This window comes from Punica granatum, chromosome 3 (genome assembly GCF_007655135.1).
Source record: "Punica granatum isolate Tunisia-2019 chromosome 3, ASM765513v2, whole genome shotgun sequence".
Lineage (NCBI taxonomy): Eukaryota > Viridiplantae > Streptophyta > Magnoliopsida > Myrtales > Lythraceae > Punica > Punica granatum.
This window is the reverse complement of record NC_045129.1, coordinates 15,319,802-15,337,134: the sequence shown is the minus strand read 5'-3', so window position 1 is coordinate 15,337,134 and position 17,333 is coordinate 15,319,802. Positions and strand designations below refer to the sequence as shown.

Sequence of the window (17,333 nt, the reverse complement as noted above, 5' to 3'; positions counted from 1 at the left end):
TCGAATCACTTGAACCAATTCATATTTGTTACATTTCTAATTTTGTTCCCTTACAATTTTGAATTCTTTCACAAAAAATTACGTGAAATGACCTTAAAATAACATTTTTTTTATATTAGCCGATCTTTATTTTGTCAAATCTTGATATTACAGAGGAGTGAAGTGCATCATTCATATGAGATTGCACATCAAAGACAGAATGTGCATCTTATTTAACATAATCAATTAAATAAACTAATAAAAGATGGCAAAACATTAACAGATTTTTAACTTTTTATTAATATATTTTCTCGCATTGTTATTCTTATTATTTTAAAAACACCAAGGGCTTTCAAGAAAAATTCTATGAAATAACCACAAATTCATAATTTTTTTAAATTGGTCCTAAATTTTATATTGCCAAATTTTATCATTAGAGAAGTGAACATGTATCTTTTATAACAAAAATTAATTTAACAAATAAATAAAAATAGCAAAATAGTAAATATGTTCTTCACATGATTTTCGAGAGTCAATATGATTTTTCAGAAAATAATAAATATGTTCTTCACATGATTTTCAACTACAAATTTAATGAAGGCCTAGAATATATCATATATACACCAGGATTAAAGTATAAAATTTTGAAAAAGTTTACAAAATACATATATCGTGAATTGATACCAGATAAAGTACAACATTCTATAAGTTGGATCAGGATTAGAGTAAAATCAAATCCCGTTTATTACCTTCATATTGCAGGGTTATAAGTGTAAGCATTGATTTATGCGATGTCCTATATCGAGAAATATATGTTCATGTACCACGAAAGTTTAGTTTAACTGACGTACAACTTTGTAATATCACCTACTCATATTTTCATGCACTTTTGTTTTTAGTTTGTTTATATACACGATGAAATTCAATAATCGTATGTCTAACTGTTATATCCATGATAAAATTTTTATTGTACTTACTACTAAGTTGCACATAGTTGCTCCACCCAAAAAAAGAAATTACACATAGTCGTACTATTATATCGTGATGGTCAATTTCCGAGTTAGAAACAATTCTATCCATTTGCGAGATTTAAGACCGGACGACCCCCCCTCTTGTGAATATAAGACCAGGCTAGGCTACTATAATTTTGAGCTGATTGGTCTTTCTGAGCTCACCAAAACGTGATTGAGCTGAGTTCAATTATCTCATTCATGCTCGGTTGGGCTTGGCTCGGCTCGATTACGCTTCTATGGAACCGTATACAACCTTTCACAATAACCAAGATAGCATACAAAAAAAAATTTACACAAAAGTTCAAACCCTGAATATAGGAGCACAGCCGAAGCTAAATGTCTCCCTTGCACACACGTTCACCTTGAACAGATTAATGTGAAATTTCACGTACGAGCCACATTATGCAACGTGACAGCCCTAGCAGTCGATTAGACCAGCACAGATACGAGGAATATTGGCTAATACCCTCGGCTCTAACAATGAGTTAAGAGAGCCCCCAATAGGGGTGACGAATGGAGCAATACTAGTAACGAGCGAAATGGAAGATGACTACGAGTAAAATGAGTTGAAAACGGTTTAAATTAATGGTTTTCGCAGAAAAGGCATCCATGGTCTCTGTTCTTCCCATCATAACACGCACTTCCACACCGAAATTGATATCTTGGGGAAATTCAAAATCAAGTACTAAAATTTCTGCTACAGCCACATACATCAGCCAGGAAAATGACAGCAATTCGTCATCCATAGCTAAAGTCATGGGCATGTTTACCAGTGTATCATGCCTCTTCCCGCATGTAACATTGAAGGCGGCTGATGTTTACTCAACTTCCGCCAGAAAATCGTCAATTTCAGCTGGAGTCAACACCCTGTAAAGAAACTCACATGATGAAATCAAATCAACCTTTCGAAATCAAGGGTTCAACAACTCCGTAACTAGAAATTATACTTCTCTACTTTCTATAAGTCTAAATCCTGAAAGGAATATGACTCATCAGCAAGAAAAGGGACGTCAGGTGGATAGTCTGTGAATACGCATGCATGACCATTTCTGCTACAATTTACACGGTGTCATTGAAGGGCGTTGTTGTCAGATCTTCACATTAATGTAAATCTGTTAAGTAGGTTAAATGATTCGTGTGCCCATTCTCAATTACATACTATACAGGAGTCTGACCAAATCATCAGCTGTTAGCATGTCTGGTACCTGAAATTTACAGACCTCCAGCATAAACTTGAAAATTTTCGAAATACTCTAACCAAACATATGTTCTAGTTTGTATCTCACGTCGAACTTTAAGATGAGTAGCTATTTGGCAAGTAGGAACGAAGCTAAGTCAATGCAAGAGTCGGTAAAAACATGTTATTTTTAAGTAAGCAGATATGCAACACTTGAAATGGAGATGCATTAAAATGATTAAATTCTTGGGGCTATGTAAAGAACATGGTACCTAAACTTTCTGTCAACGGCGTTAATAATTCCAATTTCAATGTTCTTCGCAGAAATTTGCCCTTCAAATCTGCACAAACAAAATTGACAGCCATCAGAAAAGGAAAGCACCAAAGTTTCTGCATTTTCTAGTAAAACTGTATCCCTTCTGACAGTCACATGTAGAGAGGCAAGGGCAACGGGAGGACTCTAACATCTTCATACCAATTTTAAGTAGACCAGTATTCTAAACCATAAACTATGGACAGACCAATTGTTGGAAGCATGCTGGAATCAAAAGAACCTGGGGGCAATGCATAAAACCTCGGACATGCAACTATCTCAAAAATAGCATGAATGTAGATATATGAATCATTGACAGATGAATTAGTTATAGTCGAGAACTACCAAAATATAAATATTTTAATTTATGGACGACTGAAATGTGCCTTCCCCTTTCAACCCACATAATAAGCCATATGTTCAAAAACAAAGACATATACCACAACCATCTAAATCTATTAACCATCCTAAGGAAGAAGTCATAATAACATGACACAGTAAAAGCAATTCCAAAAATGTTACAATTGTAAACCAAAAGCCACTACACTACATTTAAACACAGCAACCTTCTCCTTGCTACAATTTCAAGATCCCATAACCAGACAGGTCTCTTTGTTTTGGAGGTTATGATGGTGATTTCGGTACAATGGGATGATAGATGTCATTGAACAGAATATAACACACAAACGTGTCATGGATTGCCTCGTCGTCCAATTCAACCATAATAAACAATCCATGAGAATCAGTAATCTTCATACATGTCATTTCTGTTGGTAAATGAAGGATTGATAACTACAACTAAATTTACTAACTAATTTATTCTAATTAACCTAACTAATTGAAATGAGACCTGCATACAGTATAGACAATAAGTCACACAAGTTAGGGCGCATACCTACTGTTTGACTGGCAACAGTAAGCATTGAAAAGGGTTGGTTTGCATTGAGAGGTTTTGAGGGTTTCTATTGTGAGGTGGGTTTGGAGTTTCAGAATCCTTCCAAACCTCTCCAAAGGCCACTTCACCGTCCTAGATTGATGGGTTTTGGAGGGTTTGAGATCTATATTCGTTAGAAAAGAATTATCTGGACAACTTTACCACTAGATAAACCTAAAAAAATGAAAACCTAACCTAACCAGCTAACCCCTCCAAAACCCTCAATGAGCTCTATTCAAACAAGGTCTTCAGACAAACTGCCACCCTCCCTTATCTTCCATATCCCTGCATGTCCCTCCCTCTCCAGTCTCCAGACTCTTTATGAAAGATTTTTAAACATAAGAGTAGTTTTCCAAATAAATCCGCAAGCTAATAGCCACAAAAGGATCTGCAACAAGAAGAGTTATGAAAGTAGGCTCACTAGTTCCAACTCTAACCATTTTCAAGTCATCAGACATTCTACTTCAAAAGTAGAGAGATAAACGTAGATCAGATCTGATGCTTTCAAAAACTTATTAGGCTAATCAAACAGAGGCATCAGATGTAACAGATTAAAGGATAGTAGAAAGGTGCTGCAGAATGAAGAGCTGAGGAACACTGCACAATTGCTTTCAAAACACAAAGGGTGTAATAAGTACATGGAGTGACAAATCGTTACTCACCCTTCTTTGAGCGTCAGAATAGCTGTGTGAACAGCATCATCAAGCTCCATATCATCAGTGTACCTAAGAAATGGACAAAATAATGCATATCACGACAGTAAAATAAAGAGACTCTTTACAGCAGAAAATATTTGGACCTCCATTTGAAAGATCGCAAGATTTCCAAGGACAATGACGGCGACCCAGAAGAAGAAACTACAATATCAGGCCAGATGTAACATGCCTACAGGCTGCAATACTTCTCTCAGATAGATTGGGATGTGAAAGGAAGAATCTCTTTTTAGGACAATTTGAACACACAAGAAGAGGGGCTCTCTCAAACCTATAGTCCGGTGATGAACCAAAGGTCACGGGACTTGAATTGAGCATAGAATTTTCCAACAGCATCAAGTTCAAGAAAGAGGTGAGCCTTGTTCATGTTTTTGGTATTCTACAAGAATAGTACTTTGGTGAAGGACATCACCTATAAGGGAATAAGATTTCTCTTTAATGTGTAGGTCAGACTTCCATATTAATCAGAAGATTTCTTTCAAAACTGTTTTCTGCTATGCAACTTTTTTACTGTTCATCTAATCACACCTCACCAAGTACTTGATACTTCTTACATTAGAGAAAAGAGAATTTGTTCTGTATCTCACATATCATTCTGCATCACTCAACCAGGACTGTCAAATTTCCCATACAATGGATGGGTAAAAACATGCCCAGAGCATGAAGAAAATTTTCTTTTTTCTTTTTTTCAAAGTAGATGCAAGTGAATAGCAGCAGATTTCTCAGGGAAAGCAATCCACTAGATTCCAGATATAATAAAAACATCAAGGTCGCAATGAATATGCAGCAAAAAGACAGATCCCTCTTTCTTCAATGCATCCTACAATCACATATTAGAGTTTAAAGCAAAATGAAGAAAGGTAAACTTTTTCATCACTTTCAGATGGAGCCAAAAGAGCATTAGATCAGAAACTAATTGTAAATAAGGTACCTCTTCTCAAGGAACGTTTTTGCATTTGAGACATTCTTGCCCATGGCTGAAGCTTTCCATGAGAAATATGAACCAGATGGATCAACCTAGAGGAAACATAGATTAAAGGTCAGCACTTCTTCCTTTTTGTCTTTTCCTAGAAACTGTCTCCATAATGGAAAAAAGTAGATACAAGCCTATTAACGTTACATAGGATTCACTGACATAAATCTCTTTAGGATTTGTTAACGCCCTGGAAAACATTGTGTAAACCAACTTTTGTATATATATCAAACAAATTATGGCTAGAAGTTTAAAACCACAAATAAGAAGCAACAAATTTGAAAAAAAAAAGGTTCAGCATCTGTAGCAGTGTTGCAGTCACCTTCCAAACCTAGTTTTCTACAACAATTCCCCATGAACATACAATTGTAGAAAATTATGCATAACAACTTCAGGCAGATTGTTTCATGGGTGACATAAACTGCTGTTGGTCTTGTGTTGTGCTCTCTCAAGATGAGCTTCAGCAAGGAAAGTTCTATTACTAAAGTTCCCCAATTAGAAAGGGGACTAGGATGCAGATGGTATTAATAGCTTGATATAATAAAATATTATAAAATACACATACTATAATTAGATATGTGATATATTAATGGTAAGGTGTATATGTTCATTCTTATGAATTCTTCTAACCCTAAAAACTAAAGATAAAGTCCCAATAGGCTGGTGAAATAATGTAGAGAATGTACTATCATCCTCATTGTGTCACTAATTATTATTTCCGAGTTTCAAGTCAGTCAAGAAAATGATCATATCCATAAAATGTACAATGATTAGCATAAACAGGCCAATCAGATAATCTAGAACATCAGAAGGATGGAGAAAAGAACAAGAACCTGATAGAGCTGAGGACCATTGTCATCATATCCAGCAACCAGAAGAGATACACCAAAAGGCCTTACACCACTAAAATAGGAAGGAGCATGATTAAGAAAAGCACAAGGACAGAATTGTAGACGAACATTTATAATGAAACAATAATAGAAGAATTGCACTTGGACAAGTTGCTTAAAGCGTCATAAGGAATGAATTGATACTGGAGAAAGTACTGAGTACAGGATCAATTACTTAACATTTCTATTTCCAGCCTTGCCACCTAGTGTTCATCTCCCATTTTAAGAGATAAATGCACCCTATAGATCATGAATGCTTCATTTGGTGCCACTTCTTAGGCAGATAACAAGACCTAATGATGACGTTATGAAGCTAAAGAAAGGTGATATTATGAAATATGATTTCAAGTCATAGCAGAATTAGATCATTCCGTAACATCCATTTTTTTAGACATGAATATCATGGCATTAGAGAATATGTTGCTTACCCAGATTGGGTAAACTCTTGCATGACAGCTGCAGTTTCTCGTACCAATTGAGTGACTGGGATGGGTTCCTGTAAATAGTATATAAAGTCAATTGCAGTCAGAATAAGAAAAGTTATTGCCAGTAAAAACTACGACTTTCACAACCTAAAAAGCATAGCATGTGAAGATAAAAAATTTTGTTCACATTAGATGGCCAAAGAACGATGTCTTCCCCATTCAATAAGCATGAAACATAACTTATTCATGCCATATATACATACAAACACACACACACATATATATGCGAGCGGTGGAAAACAAAATGGCCAAATGGGCCTAGATTAAGCATGCTGTCTGGAAAATGATATAAATATAGTGGATCATCAGATCTACCTAGCTAACTGATATAAGCAAATATGTACGGTTCATTCCCTAAATCATACTAGATCAAAATAAAGAATACTTCAAATGCAAGTTCTGTTAAATGAGCCATTTCCAGACAGTGAGTTTTCATATCGCAGGCCAATTAAGGTACAAGAAAGCAGGCGTAACAATAACCTAAGCTCTTGTTTCCAATGTATTCTGATTGAGGCGATGAAATGTCACACTTTTCTCTAGACCAATATCCATGTCTAACTCTTTGCAGATGACAATAACCATCCGTGCCAACTTGAATGCAACCACTAATCACACCTTTACCAACTACAGCAAACCCACCCCAAAGGTAACAAATTTAAGAAAATAGGCTTTGCTCCTGCATTTTTTGGTGATTTCTTCTTCCTTCTGGTTCATTTTCGTCAGCAATTTCGACATATGTATAATTTATTCTTCTCTTTCTCCACTCAGACAGTTGAGAAATGCTAATACCATTTTCTCATCGATGATTATGGCTGCGCTAGCTTCTTTTAGTAATTCAAAGACATGATTTAAATCTAGCTAGTTTCTAGACATTTTGAAATTTTTATGATTTTCAGTTCAATACCATTACTACCTCCAACCATTTCAGATGCATATCTATTTCGAAAACATAACACATGCTTCTTAATAAAAAAAAAATCATTATTTCATGTAAGTCACAAAAAATTGATCCCACTAGCACAACAGATACAAAAGAAGCAACACTAGAGAGCATGAATTAGTTGCCAGGATGCATCAATTTGATATCCAATTTTCCAAGATCACTCATAACTTCCTCCATGGATTCTAGAAGTATGAAAAGCTGTACCATTCCATGTTCTTCTCTTTCTTCTATGGATTAATTTATCCTTCACTAATAATAGCATGGGAAAAGAAAGGCAAAACAAGCATCAGACTTTTTTTTGTCAATTAGGTAAGGTACAGCTTTTTACTATTTCCCGAGAAAAAGTAATACAGCTAGCATCAGCAATAAGTGGGAATGCAGGAAGAACCAAAGCATATCATATAATACCTTATATAACCTATGATACTGTTCCGCCTGCTTCCTGCTTTTCCGAACGAGGACTCTAAAATCTGGGCCCATGCCACTACAAGATAAATAACAACGTAACTAGATTGACATCGATCAATAGTTCTATAAACCTCAAGAAGGAAACAGATTATGGAGAAGTCAGAGAAATAGAACAGCATATCTCATAAATTTCTGCATCATAATGTGGTGACTTTTAGCTTTCTTCTTAAAATAAATCTACAGGATATCAAACTTGGTGTCACATATAACACAGCATTGCATCATTCCACCCCCTACCACAGACTACACCCTCCTGTCTACACGCAGATGTGCTTACACAGAGCTCTAGCATGTGCACAAGTTCAACAAAGGAAAATTCTCTAATAAACCTCAGACAAGATCCATTTAATGTCAAGAAAAAGATTAACGTGAAAAAATTATATATCAGAGTTCTACTAGATATCTTGGAACAAATCTCCTCATTTATCAAGCTCAGAAGTCAGATTCAGAGTCTTTTATTAGTTGCTAATTGACTGCTAGCCCCTAGAGCAATCTCTAAGAACACTTGAGGCTACAGCTTAATGCAGCACACTCAGATCATATTTATTTGCCTATTAACTCCTTTTTCATAATATATACATAAAATATACTATATATAATAACATAAACACTTTTTCTACTTGTTTCCCTTTGTAATGCAGTGAGCCACCTCTCTGGAGAGTTTAAGATTCAGTTTAAGATACATAAATTTGATTCAAAAAGTCAATTCTTTCTAAGTGCATGCTATTTAAGTATCCCCAAGTTCACAATAGATGAATCAACTCCATGCTCATCCTACCCCATCGGGTACCTTCACCACACGTTTTACACTTTAATAGTAGAGAATAAAATAGAAATATAACACATAGGGAGACCAAACTGACTAGATGCTACATATAATACTTCTTCCAATTAACAAGTATAAGTTGCTTGAGAGCTCAGCACATAAACCCATTCTAATCTAACACATATAAGGCCCGACACCTTCACCAGAGGATAATTCACAACATTGTAAACCCCTTCCTCCCCAATCTTTACTATTAAGGGTATCCTCATTCAATAAGATCGCACGGGTATCAACAGTTATTATCTGCTCTCCAACCCGAGGACATAATATCTCTCAATCAAGTCAAAGTAGGAACCATAACCTGCCGTGGAGATGCCCTCTAAGTTAATTGTACTAGAGAGAAGCTAGATCAATTCAAAGAGGAGACGTTTAACCAAAGATGTTGAATTTTGAGGTAAAATAAGAGTGGAACTTTAATTACAATTCTTTTAGTAACAATTCAGCAAACATAGGACACATGCTGTTTACTCTTTTCAAGAGTCACCATAACTATAGACACTTTTAGCTAGTGTTATCAACTAATGATTACTATTATGCCCCCAGTAAAAGTTTCACTCGTAAAGCACATTCACCAGAGCTGAGCAGTTCGAGAAATGAAAGCTTTATGTTCAGCCACATCAAGGAAACAGGAAAAATAATTCTATGCATTTGCCCACGCCCACAAATATCCTATTCTATTGCATAATTCATAATGAAAAGCATAGGCGAGCCACTGTAGCCCTTAAATTAACAAAAATTAGTCAAGGACGTATATTGAACCACATGAACAGAATCAAAGCAGATAGCACACCTGTAGACAACTCCAATATTCGGCGTCAGGCACTGTATCTTTTGAACCTAGCAAATTGAAAAAGAATAAAAAAGATAAATTCAAACCACGACTTAATGCAAAGGAAAAAAAAAACACAGGGAATGCTGCAAGATGCAGAGTAATGCGATTACATCACTCATAACGGGTACAATAATAGCATTCTGCGAACCACCGTATATTGCGGTGTTTCCAGAAGATGTCATTAAAAACTTAAAAGTATAAAGCATAAACTGAAAACTTCAAATCAGGGTTTGAAGTTCAAGCAGTAGTTGAAATGATTGCAAACACATGAAGAGAGGCCAAATTACTTACAGATGTTTCATCAACTAAGATGGACGGCAGCTTCTTCTCGGTCGCGATGACAACACCATTAGCAGCTGAAGCACGGATACTGTTAGTTCAAGACCTAGACAGTGGCCTAAAGCAATCGGGCTTTAACATCATCATATACAACAAAATTAACATTTTTTTTCTCCAGAATGCCATCGAACCTACCTTTGATCCCGAGAGAAGTTTGGCCAGAACCGACCGCCGTCAAGGCGTGCTCAATCTGCACTAGCTTGCCCGAGGGACTGGCCGATAGCAACAGATAGGCAGTTAGCGAAGCTATTTCGGCTTCGATCAACGGACATTTCAACAGCAGAGGCTAAAGGGCATACATAAGGAGGAGAGCCTAACCTGAAAGTTGTGAGAGAAAACGAGTACTGACTGTCTCCCATGGCGAATTAGAAAGAGAGATCTGCCCAACAAACCAACCAATGAGAAAAGGCTGGAATCAGATTAGAGAAGACGACGGATTGAAAAGAGAGAGCGAATGAGATTATCGTCAGGGATCGCAACTCTGAGGAGTGGGGAGGGAAGAGGTCTTTGCTCTGCTCCGCTCTGTGCGTTTTGAAGTCGTCGGAGAGCCAAAAGGAGAAAGACGGGGGGAGGAGAGGTTTCTTGTTGAGAAAGAAGGCGATTGATTCATTTGGACTTGGAGGCTACAAATGGGCTGAACCCCGGCCCATGGGCTCGAATGCCGGATGGCCCAGATTTGCATCAGTTGAATGAATACCCGACAAATGAATATTTAATTCGCCCCGAACTTTGACAGAGAGAAACGCCCCCACGTCACGTTTTCTGTTATTTCGATGAAAAATTGACGGTACGTTAAATTGGAAACAGAAGTGAACCGTCAGGCTGCTCTAGAAAAATTTTAAATGATAGGATAAATTTGAGAATCCCCAGGAGTTGGGTTAATTTATACACTTGCAAAAGTTGTTTAAGTGTTTCGATCAAAGCATGCCAAAGGAGTCCTTATGGAAGAATCTGCATACTAACGGAATAAGCCATAATTTTTACTGAGCACATAGGTCCATATCTAATCGGAAACGCAGAATTAAGTTAATAGGTGCTGGTATTGCACCCTCTTATATATCCATGCTTGCTTTCACCAACTCTCCGATGTCCGAACACTTGCTCTTACGCGTAGTGTGGTTATCAGAACAGTTGTCTCATGCCTGTCTTTCTCGTGTATAGACCTTGAAAATTGCTATGTCCATTAGTCTCCCATAGAAGATATAGCTTCTTTTGAGGAAGCCAGAGACTGAATAACTAATTCGCATTCATACTATGTAATCTCCGATTTCCGATATAACTAAATCTCTTGTTTACATCAACTGCAAGGAGAATATAACGTGGGTCCCTTTTTCTTTTCTTTTATTTTCATTTCTATCCCCATTTTTCCTCATTTTTAATATTTTCCTACAAGATTTTATTTTTTTTGTTTTATCCCTTCATTTGATTTCATTTCACATCTTTCAAAAGAATTTCAAAAAAATACATACAGCTATATATATATATATATATATGTAATTAACCAAAACATGAATATCATTTGATTCTCAAGTCCATATTTATTTTCCACAAAATTATTTTGCACAACTCCTGTTTATAAAATAGTGGGGAATGAAATGAAGAAGTGGGTATTATTATTAGTGCGTTATAATATTTTTTCATTATGATGTCTTGGGGTTTAATCGAATTAATCATTTCTTTCTCATATCTTTTCTTTATTTTATAGCAAAAATTATATAATAAAATGGGTTATTATCGTTGAATTCAATGATAAATTGAAGTATTCATATATTTTAAATCAGTAGTGCCGAACTAAAATTTGGTTTTAGGGTTAATTTAGTACTTCATATCATATAACAAATTGCTTTTTTTGGTTTTGGAGTTTAATTTTTTTTCACTCTACTCTACTTAACTCCACTTTACTTATCTTCAATTCAATAACATAATCATTATTTTTTCCCTTTTTCTTCAGTTATTTTATTTTAACTACCATTTAATTCAATGTTTAATACTAAATTCTCTCAACTATTCATTACTTTTCCTATAATTCAATAATACAATTATTACTTTCTTTTAAATATTCATTTTTTTTTCAATTTTTTCATAATTTAATAACATAATTATTACTTTTTTATTATCTTCCTCCACCATGTTATTACAACCCCAATTAAATATATATATATATATATATATATACATAGTTGGAGTGGAGTGGAGTTAACTCCATTTCCAAATGCTATAATAGATGCTTAATAAAAATAACGTAATAGAGTATTCTAATTTGAGAAGTAACGATATAAGCATATATATAAATAATATATACACACTGCAAATAATATATTTTCGATTAGAAAGCGAAAAAAAAAAAGGTCGATTCAAGTGCTTTCACATTTGTATTAATTTATTGCATGAATGAGTGCTTAAAATAACTATTCATACATTATTAAATTATAATCTAATATTCAAGAAATAAGTTAAAATCTTTATTCGTAATTATTCATCTATTATTCTCATTATGCACATAAAGAAGGAGCACTATATAGTCGAGTAGCCTATTTAAACACGCAAAAACGTGCGGCTATTTTAAATGATGCTTAGTTTTATCAAAATAATATATAAAATATTTCTTAATTTATAATGTAAATGGAGGGTACGTGTATAGATTGAGTACATATAAGTTGAACGTACAAACTTTCTAAGATTTAGGATATTTTGGAATAGTAAAAATATGTCACATCATTAAGCAAGCACAAAAGCTGAGACAAATCATACAATTAATCAAGTTTGATGATATAGCATAATAAAAAATGAGATGTAATCACGATGAAATAATATAATGCCCATGTACCATATGTGCTTTTAAGTTAACTATGTATTTATGATTTATTATTTCAGTCTATACTTAAATAATAGTTTGACATCAATTATTATTTTTCTCATAAAACGAGAGGAAATATAAATATATATTGTTTTGCTTTATTTTTTTAGATCTGATAAGTGAACGTGATTTTGACCCGAACATCGCGCGAGGTTACAACCTAGTTGATAGTAATAATTATTCTTAAAAAAATGTAATTTTTTGAAATAATTTTAATAAGATAAATAAAGTAGAGCGGTGGGATTTAATGCAGGTTCTGAAAATCCTAGTCTCGATATATATCCACACAGTAGACTGAAATCGATGTCGTCAGCACCCAATTCCTGTCCATCGGCTCCAAATGGGCGAAATCGTCATTTCGTCACCCGTGCGAGGGAAGTATTTCCAGTTAATTACTCGAGTATTCACGACTTTTCGGAAATAGTACATTTTCCTAATTTAACACCAATTTTATAATTTTTCAAAATTGATGTTATTTGGGACATCTTTGGATTTCGCATACATCGACGTCAATTTTCAAAAATCCGGGTCAAAAATTCGAGATTGAAAAAAACATTTTATCGCATAATATTGATCAACGAATTTTTCTGAACACAATGATGATTCCGGATCATTTTTCCGACATTTAATTGGAAAGACGATGATTTCAATTTTTACGCGCGTCAATTCAAATTTTTGAAAAAAAAAAAAAAAATGGGGCCTGGGGGGTCAGATCGGCATCAGACCGGTCAAATCGGCATCAGACCAGTCTGACGCCTATCAGAATTTCTAACGCGGGTCAGAAGTTTCTGACCGTTTCATTTTCGCCCCTGCTCTTTCTTTCTTTCCACTTCGCCCCCTCTCTTTTCTTCCTCTTCCTTTTTGCCCCCGCCTTTCTTTCCTTCTCTTCTCCTTTCCCCCCTCTTCTTCTCCTCTTCTTTCACTGACGTCCCTCTGCCATCTCCGACACGCCGCAGTTGCCCACCCACCACGACCGCCTGCCACCGCTGACACGCCCGTCCACCACGGCATCGCTCGCTTCCTCAGCAAGCTCCCTCAACTGCTATCTATCTTTCTCGGGCCCTCTCTCTCTCTCAGGGTGGCTAGCTCTTGGCTCCCGACTCTCGAATCGAGCTCAAAAATCAACGCCGAATCTCTCCCGCTCGCTCTCGGTTTTTCTCCCCAACGAACCCGCGACACTTCCCGGAGCAAAACCCCTCTATTTCCCCCTCTCAATTCCCCTGATTTCCAACAATTGAACTCAGAAGCTCACTCGCCGGAAAACTCAAAAACCTCTCAAAAAACCTGAAATTCCCTTCGATCCCAACCGACCCGAGCCTCATGACGCCCCTCCCGAGCACGGCGTAGCCCAGGCAGTGCTCGCCGCCATCTCCCGCGCCGTCGCCGCGATGCCCAGAGGTGGGAACCGTTGTCCGCTGCCACCGGATTCCTCTCCTCCGCCCACGTCGTCTTCTCCGTTCATCCTCTCTCTCACAGGCTCGGCCCATCCTTCTTCGATTTTCGCAAGTCCATCCCAGATGATTCAGCCTAGTCCAGTCCAGCCGAGACGACCCGACCCAATCCAGACACCCAATCCGCTCCGTCTCGCCAGAGACTTGGCCCAGCCGAGCCCTTCCACAGCCCAGCCGCTCCCTTCCGCGGCCCAACTGCCTTTCGCGGCCCAGCTCTTCTCTGCGACCCAACTCCAACGCTTGGCCCAGTTCACCTGCACTCCCGGCCCCCTCCCCACGGCCCAATGCTCGTCCAGCCGATCTGCACTGTGCAGACCGCCTCCAGTCGGTCCGACCGCCCTACTTATGGTTTAAACCGAGACTAGGTATTTTATCCCGACTTAGTGGCATGTGTAGGGCTCAATTTGTGAATAAATTCGATGATTATGGTGATAATTCGTGATTGTCGTGTTGAAAAAAAATTGAAAATTGGGAAATAGGAAAAGTGGAACAAAAAAATAATAATTGTGTTTTAATTAAACCGACGAAAGCACAAATTGGAACATTTTTAATTACTCGACGTTAAAACCAGTTATTTGAAGCGAGAACGAATTCACACGAATCAATTTCATGTTCACTCGTGTTTAAAGGAATTAAATCGATTAAATACATCAAAATTGGTTTAATTAATTACTCGGACTTAAAAATTGACAAATTAAAATCCGCTGTGACTAATTTTTGCTTATTCGTGTGCACATGTGAATAATTGGATATGCTTTGATCGAAATCCCGCACGAATCGGCTAATCACGTAAACACGGCATTAAAAGACACAACTCTCTTGCATTCACACGTTCATCGGATTTCATTTATTTTGTCTGCTTTCGCTGTTTTGTCTGTTTTCTGTTTATTTATTGCGGGTCGAGACCGAATCCCTAGGATACGATATACACGGGGTCCAACACCCTCTCTTGTCAATCACGGGGTCCAAGGCCCCCACACACCTAGTGTGCGCAACCCGAGTGCGGAATCGGATCTTGTTTCGACTTACTGCTTCGCTCCTAGTAGTGTCTATGTGGAAGACGACTCGGATCGGGTAAGTAAGTCGCGGCCGAACATGACCCGGGAGCTCAACCGATCCTACGGCTATCAAGAGAGTCACGTGACTCTTTCGCCATCCGTTGGTTTCGTTGGACCCGACCCCCGGCTCTCTGAGATCGCGTTGCTTTAATTTCGGTTTCAATCATTTAAAACAAACGGTGAGCGCGAGCGGAATATTGGCCGAACATGAGTCGACCAGGATTCATTATATTGTAATTTGTATTTATTATTTGAGAGTACATTGTGAGGTATTTATTTGTACACTCATTTATGTAATGATCCCGGTCGGCGAACGTAGAGTCTGAGAGTCGGAATCGATTGACTTGGTCTATGAGTCCCTTAGACGAGCGGAACCACACGATTCACAAAGTCCGATCCACACGGCAAACCAAACATCATAATTCGGCTAGCCATGATGCGAGGATGGTGGACCGACCCTTTGACTCGGGAATCCGCTTTTCTCTCGGCCTCTTAAACTAGATCGATTGCTTCTACTAATTTACGGTGTCAAAACGAGCGAGATGAGCGAAACTTAAATCAAGCGGCAAATAAGTAAAAATGGCAAACCCTAGACAAACTAGAGTACCAATAGAGCGTGCAGAATATAGGCCCGCACGTAATAATACCCCTGAATTCGGAACTTAGGATTTTGCAGGACCATATGCCTTAGTAATTAGGTGTACCCCGTACTCCTAGATCAGGGCAACTCACCGGCCGTCGACCTTTAGGTCGTAAACAGGTAGTGGCGACTCCTTCTCACGCGTGTCCATCACCCGTCCCCATGGGAAGGTGGACACTACCAAGCCGTGCGATGGCGCACTCATGCGGGCCCCAACGAGATAAAATTCGAGTCCGCACAGATGCCATGCAAGAAATTCAATTAAATGTATGTACATTTTAGCATTAATTTAAATATATTAGTAAATAAGAATAAATGAATGATAATACTACAATTTACGCTCTAATTTTTTGGAAACATGAATTTTCATAATTAATAATAAGATTTAAAATTTTAAGGGGAAGAAAATGGAGGAGACAGTATTGAGGGGTCAGATGAAGAGAGTGGGGGAGCGAAAGGAAGAGAGGAAAAAAAACGGGGGGGGGGGGGGGGGGGGGGGGGGGGGGGGTGGGTTCATGTATATATTAAATAAAATTATTTTATTATGAGTAACTTTGAAAGAAAAAAAGTTACTTATCTATTTTTTTTAAATTTTGTAATATATATGTATTGTATACACTATTATCGCGCAACAAATTTTATTATCCGATGTTATGTAATATGACATATTAAAGTAGAAGTTATATAATTTCCATAATTAATTTAATGAAGTTATACTCTTCAAAATCATGGTCCGGAAAAAATAGAAAAGAAAAGGAAGAGCCGAGGGTCACGACTTTGTACATTATCGTTGATTTATTGGCGATGGTTATTTTTTGTATAGCAATTTTCTTTCTTTCTTTTTTCTTTTTCTTCCTTAAAATGAAGTTTCCTAAATGGTCGGAGGAAGTGGCTAAGGCGAACCCAAAAAGGAAGGTTATAATTACTCCCCGACACAAAATGATAAACTAAAAAAAAGTAAAGGATTGCAAGCTATGAAGTAAATGACCAGTTGGAGGGCCTGACTTAATTAAGGACTGATAATCAAATTCGTTTAGGCCATTCAAAAGCTTTCTTCTCTTTAGCTAGTGGCCGAAATAAAAGAAGATAAAAGATCGAATGATTTTTTTTCTCTACAAATTAACCAATGTCCATTGATAATGCTACAAAATGAAATGTTCAATAGAAAGATTACAAAGACAGAAAAATACAGCAGATCTGTCGGGATCACTGTAAAGGAAAATGCAATGTGACAAATACATCCAGTAAACACAAATGCAATTGCATAGATTCTTTCAGTTGGTGTACGTCTGTTTCCCAACCTCTTGCGACTATAGTCTACATGGAACCAGTGAATACCGAAAAACAAAGTCAAGTACAATCCATATATATAAAGACTGTTACTGTGTGAAAACAAAGGAATGGAGCAAAGAGGTGTCTTGATCCAGTATCCAGCACAGGAA

At 37.1% G+C, this 17,333-nt stretch overlaps 1 protein-coding gene across 2 annotated transcripts; it reads right to left on the bottom strand.

Moving 5' to 3' along the window:
* Nucleotides 1-1,517: 1,517 nt before the first annotated feature.
* On the bottom strand, nucleotides 1,518-10,484 carry LOC116199968 (proteasome subunit alpha type-2). 2 transcript variants are annotated; one of them, XM_031530573.1, is made up of 12 exons: nucleotides 10,366-10,484; nucleotides 10,204-10,264; nucleotides 10,021-10,097; nucleotides 9,838-9,902; nucleotides 9,505-9,551; nucleotides 7,829-7,904; nucleotides 6,421-6,488; nucleotides 5,936-6,005; nucleotides 5,061-5,146; nucleotides 4,079-4,141; nucleotides 2,442-2,510; nucleotides 1,518-1,859 (listed from the first exon to the last, which is right to left on the bottom strand). In XM_031530573.1, exons 2-12 carry the CDS (start codon nucleotides 10,242-10,244, stop codon nucleotides 1,811-1,813), a joined length of 711 nt encoding a protein of 236 aa, XP_031386433.1. In that variant the 5' UTR covers nucleotides 10,245-10,264; nucleotides 10,366-10,484; the 3' UTR covers nucleotides 1,518-1,810. The 2 variants fall into 2 exon arrangements, with proteins under 2 accessions (XP_031386433.1, XP_031386434.1); XM_031530574.1 differs by having other exon boundaries at nucleotides 10,204-10,369.
* Between the last annotated feature and the right edge of the window lie 6,849 nt (nucleotides 10,485-17,333).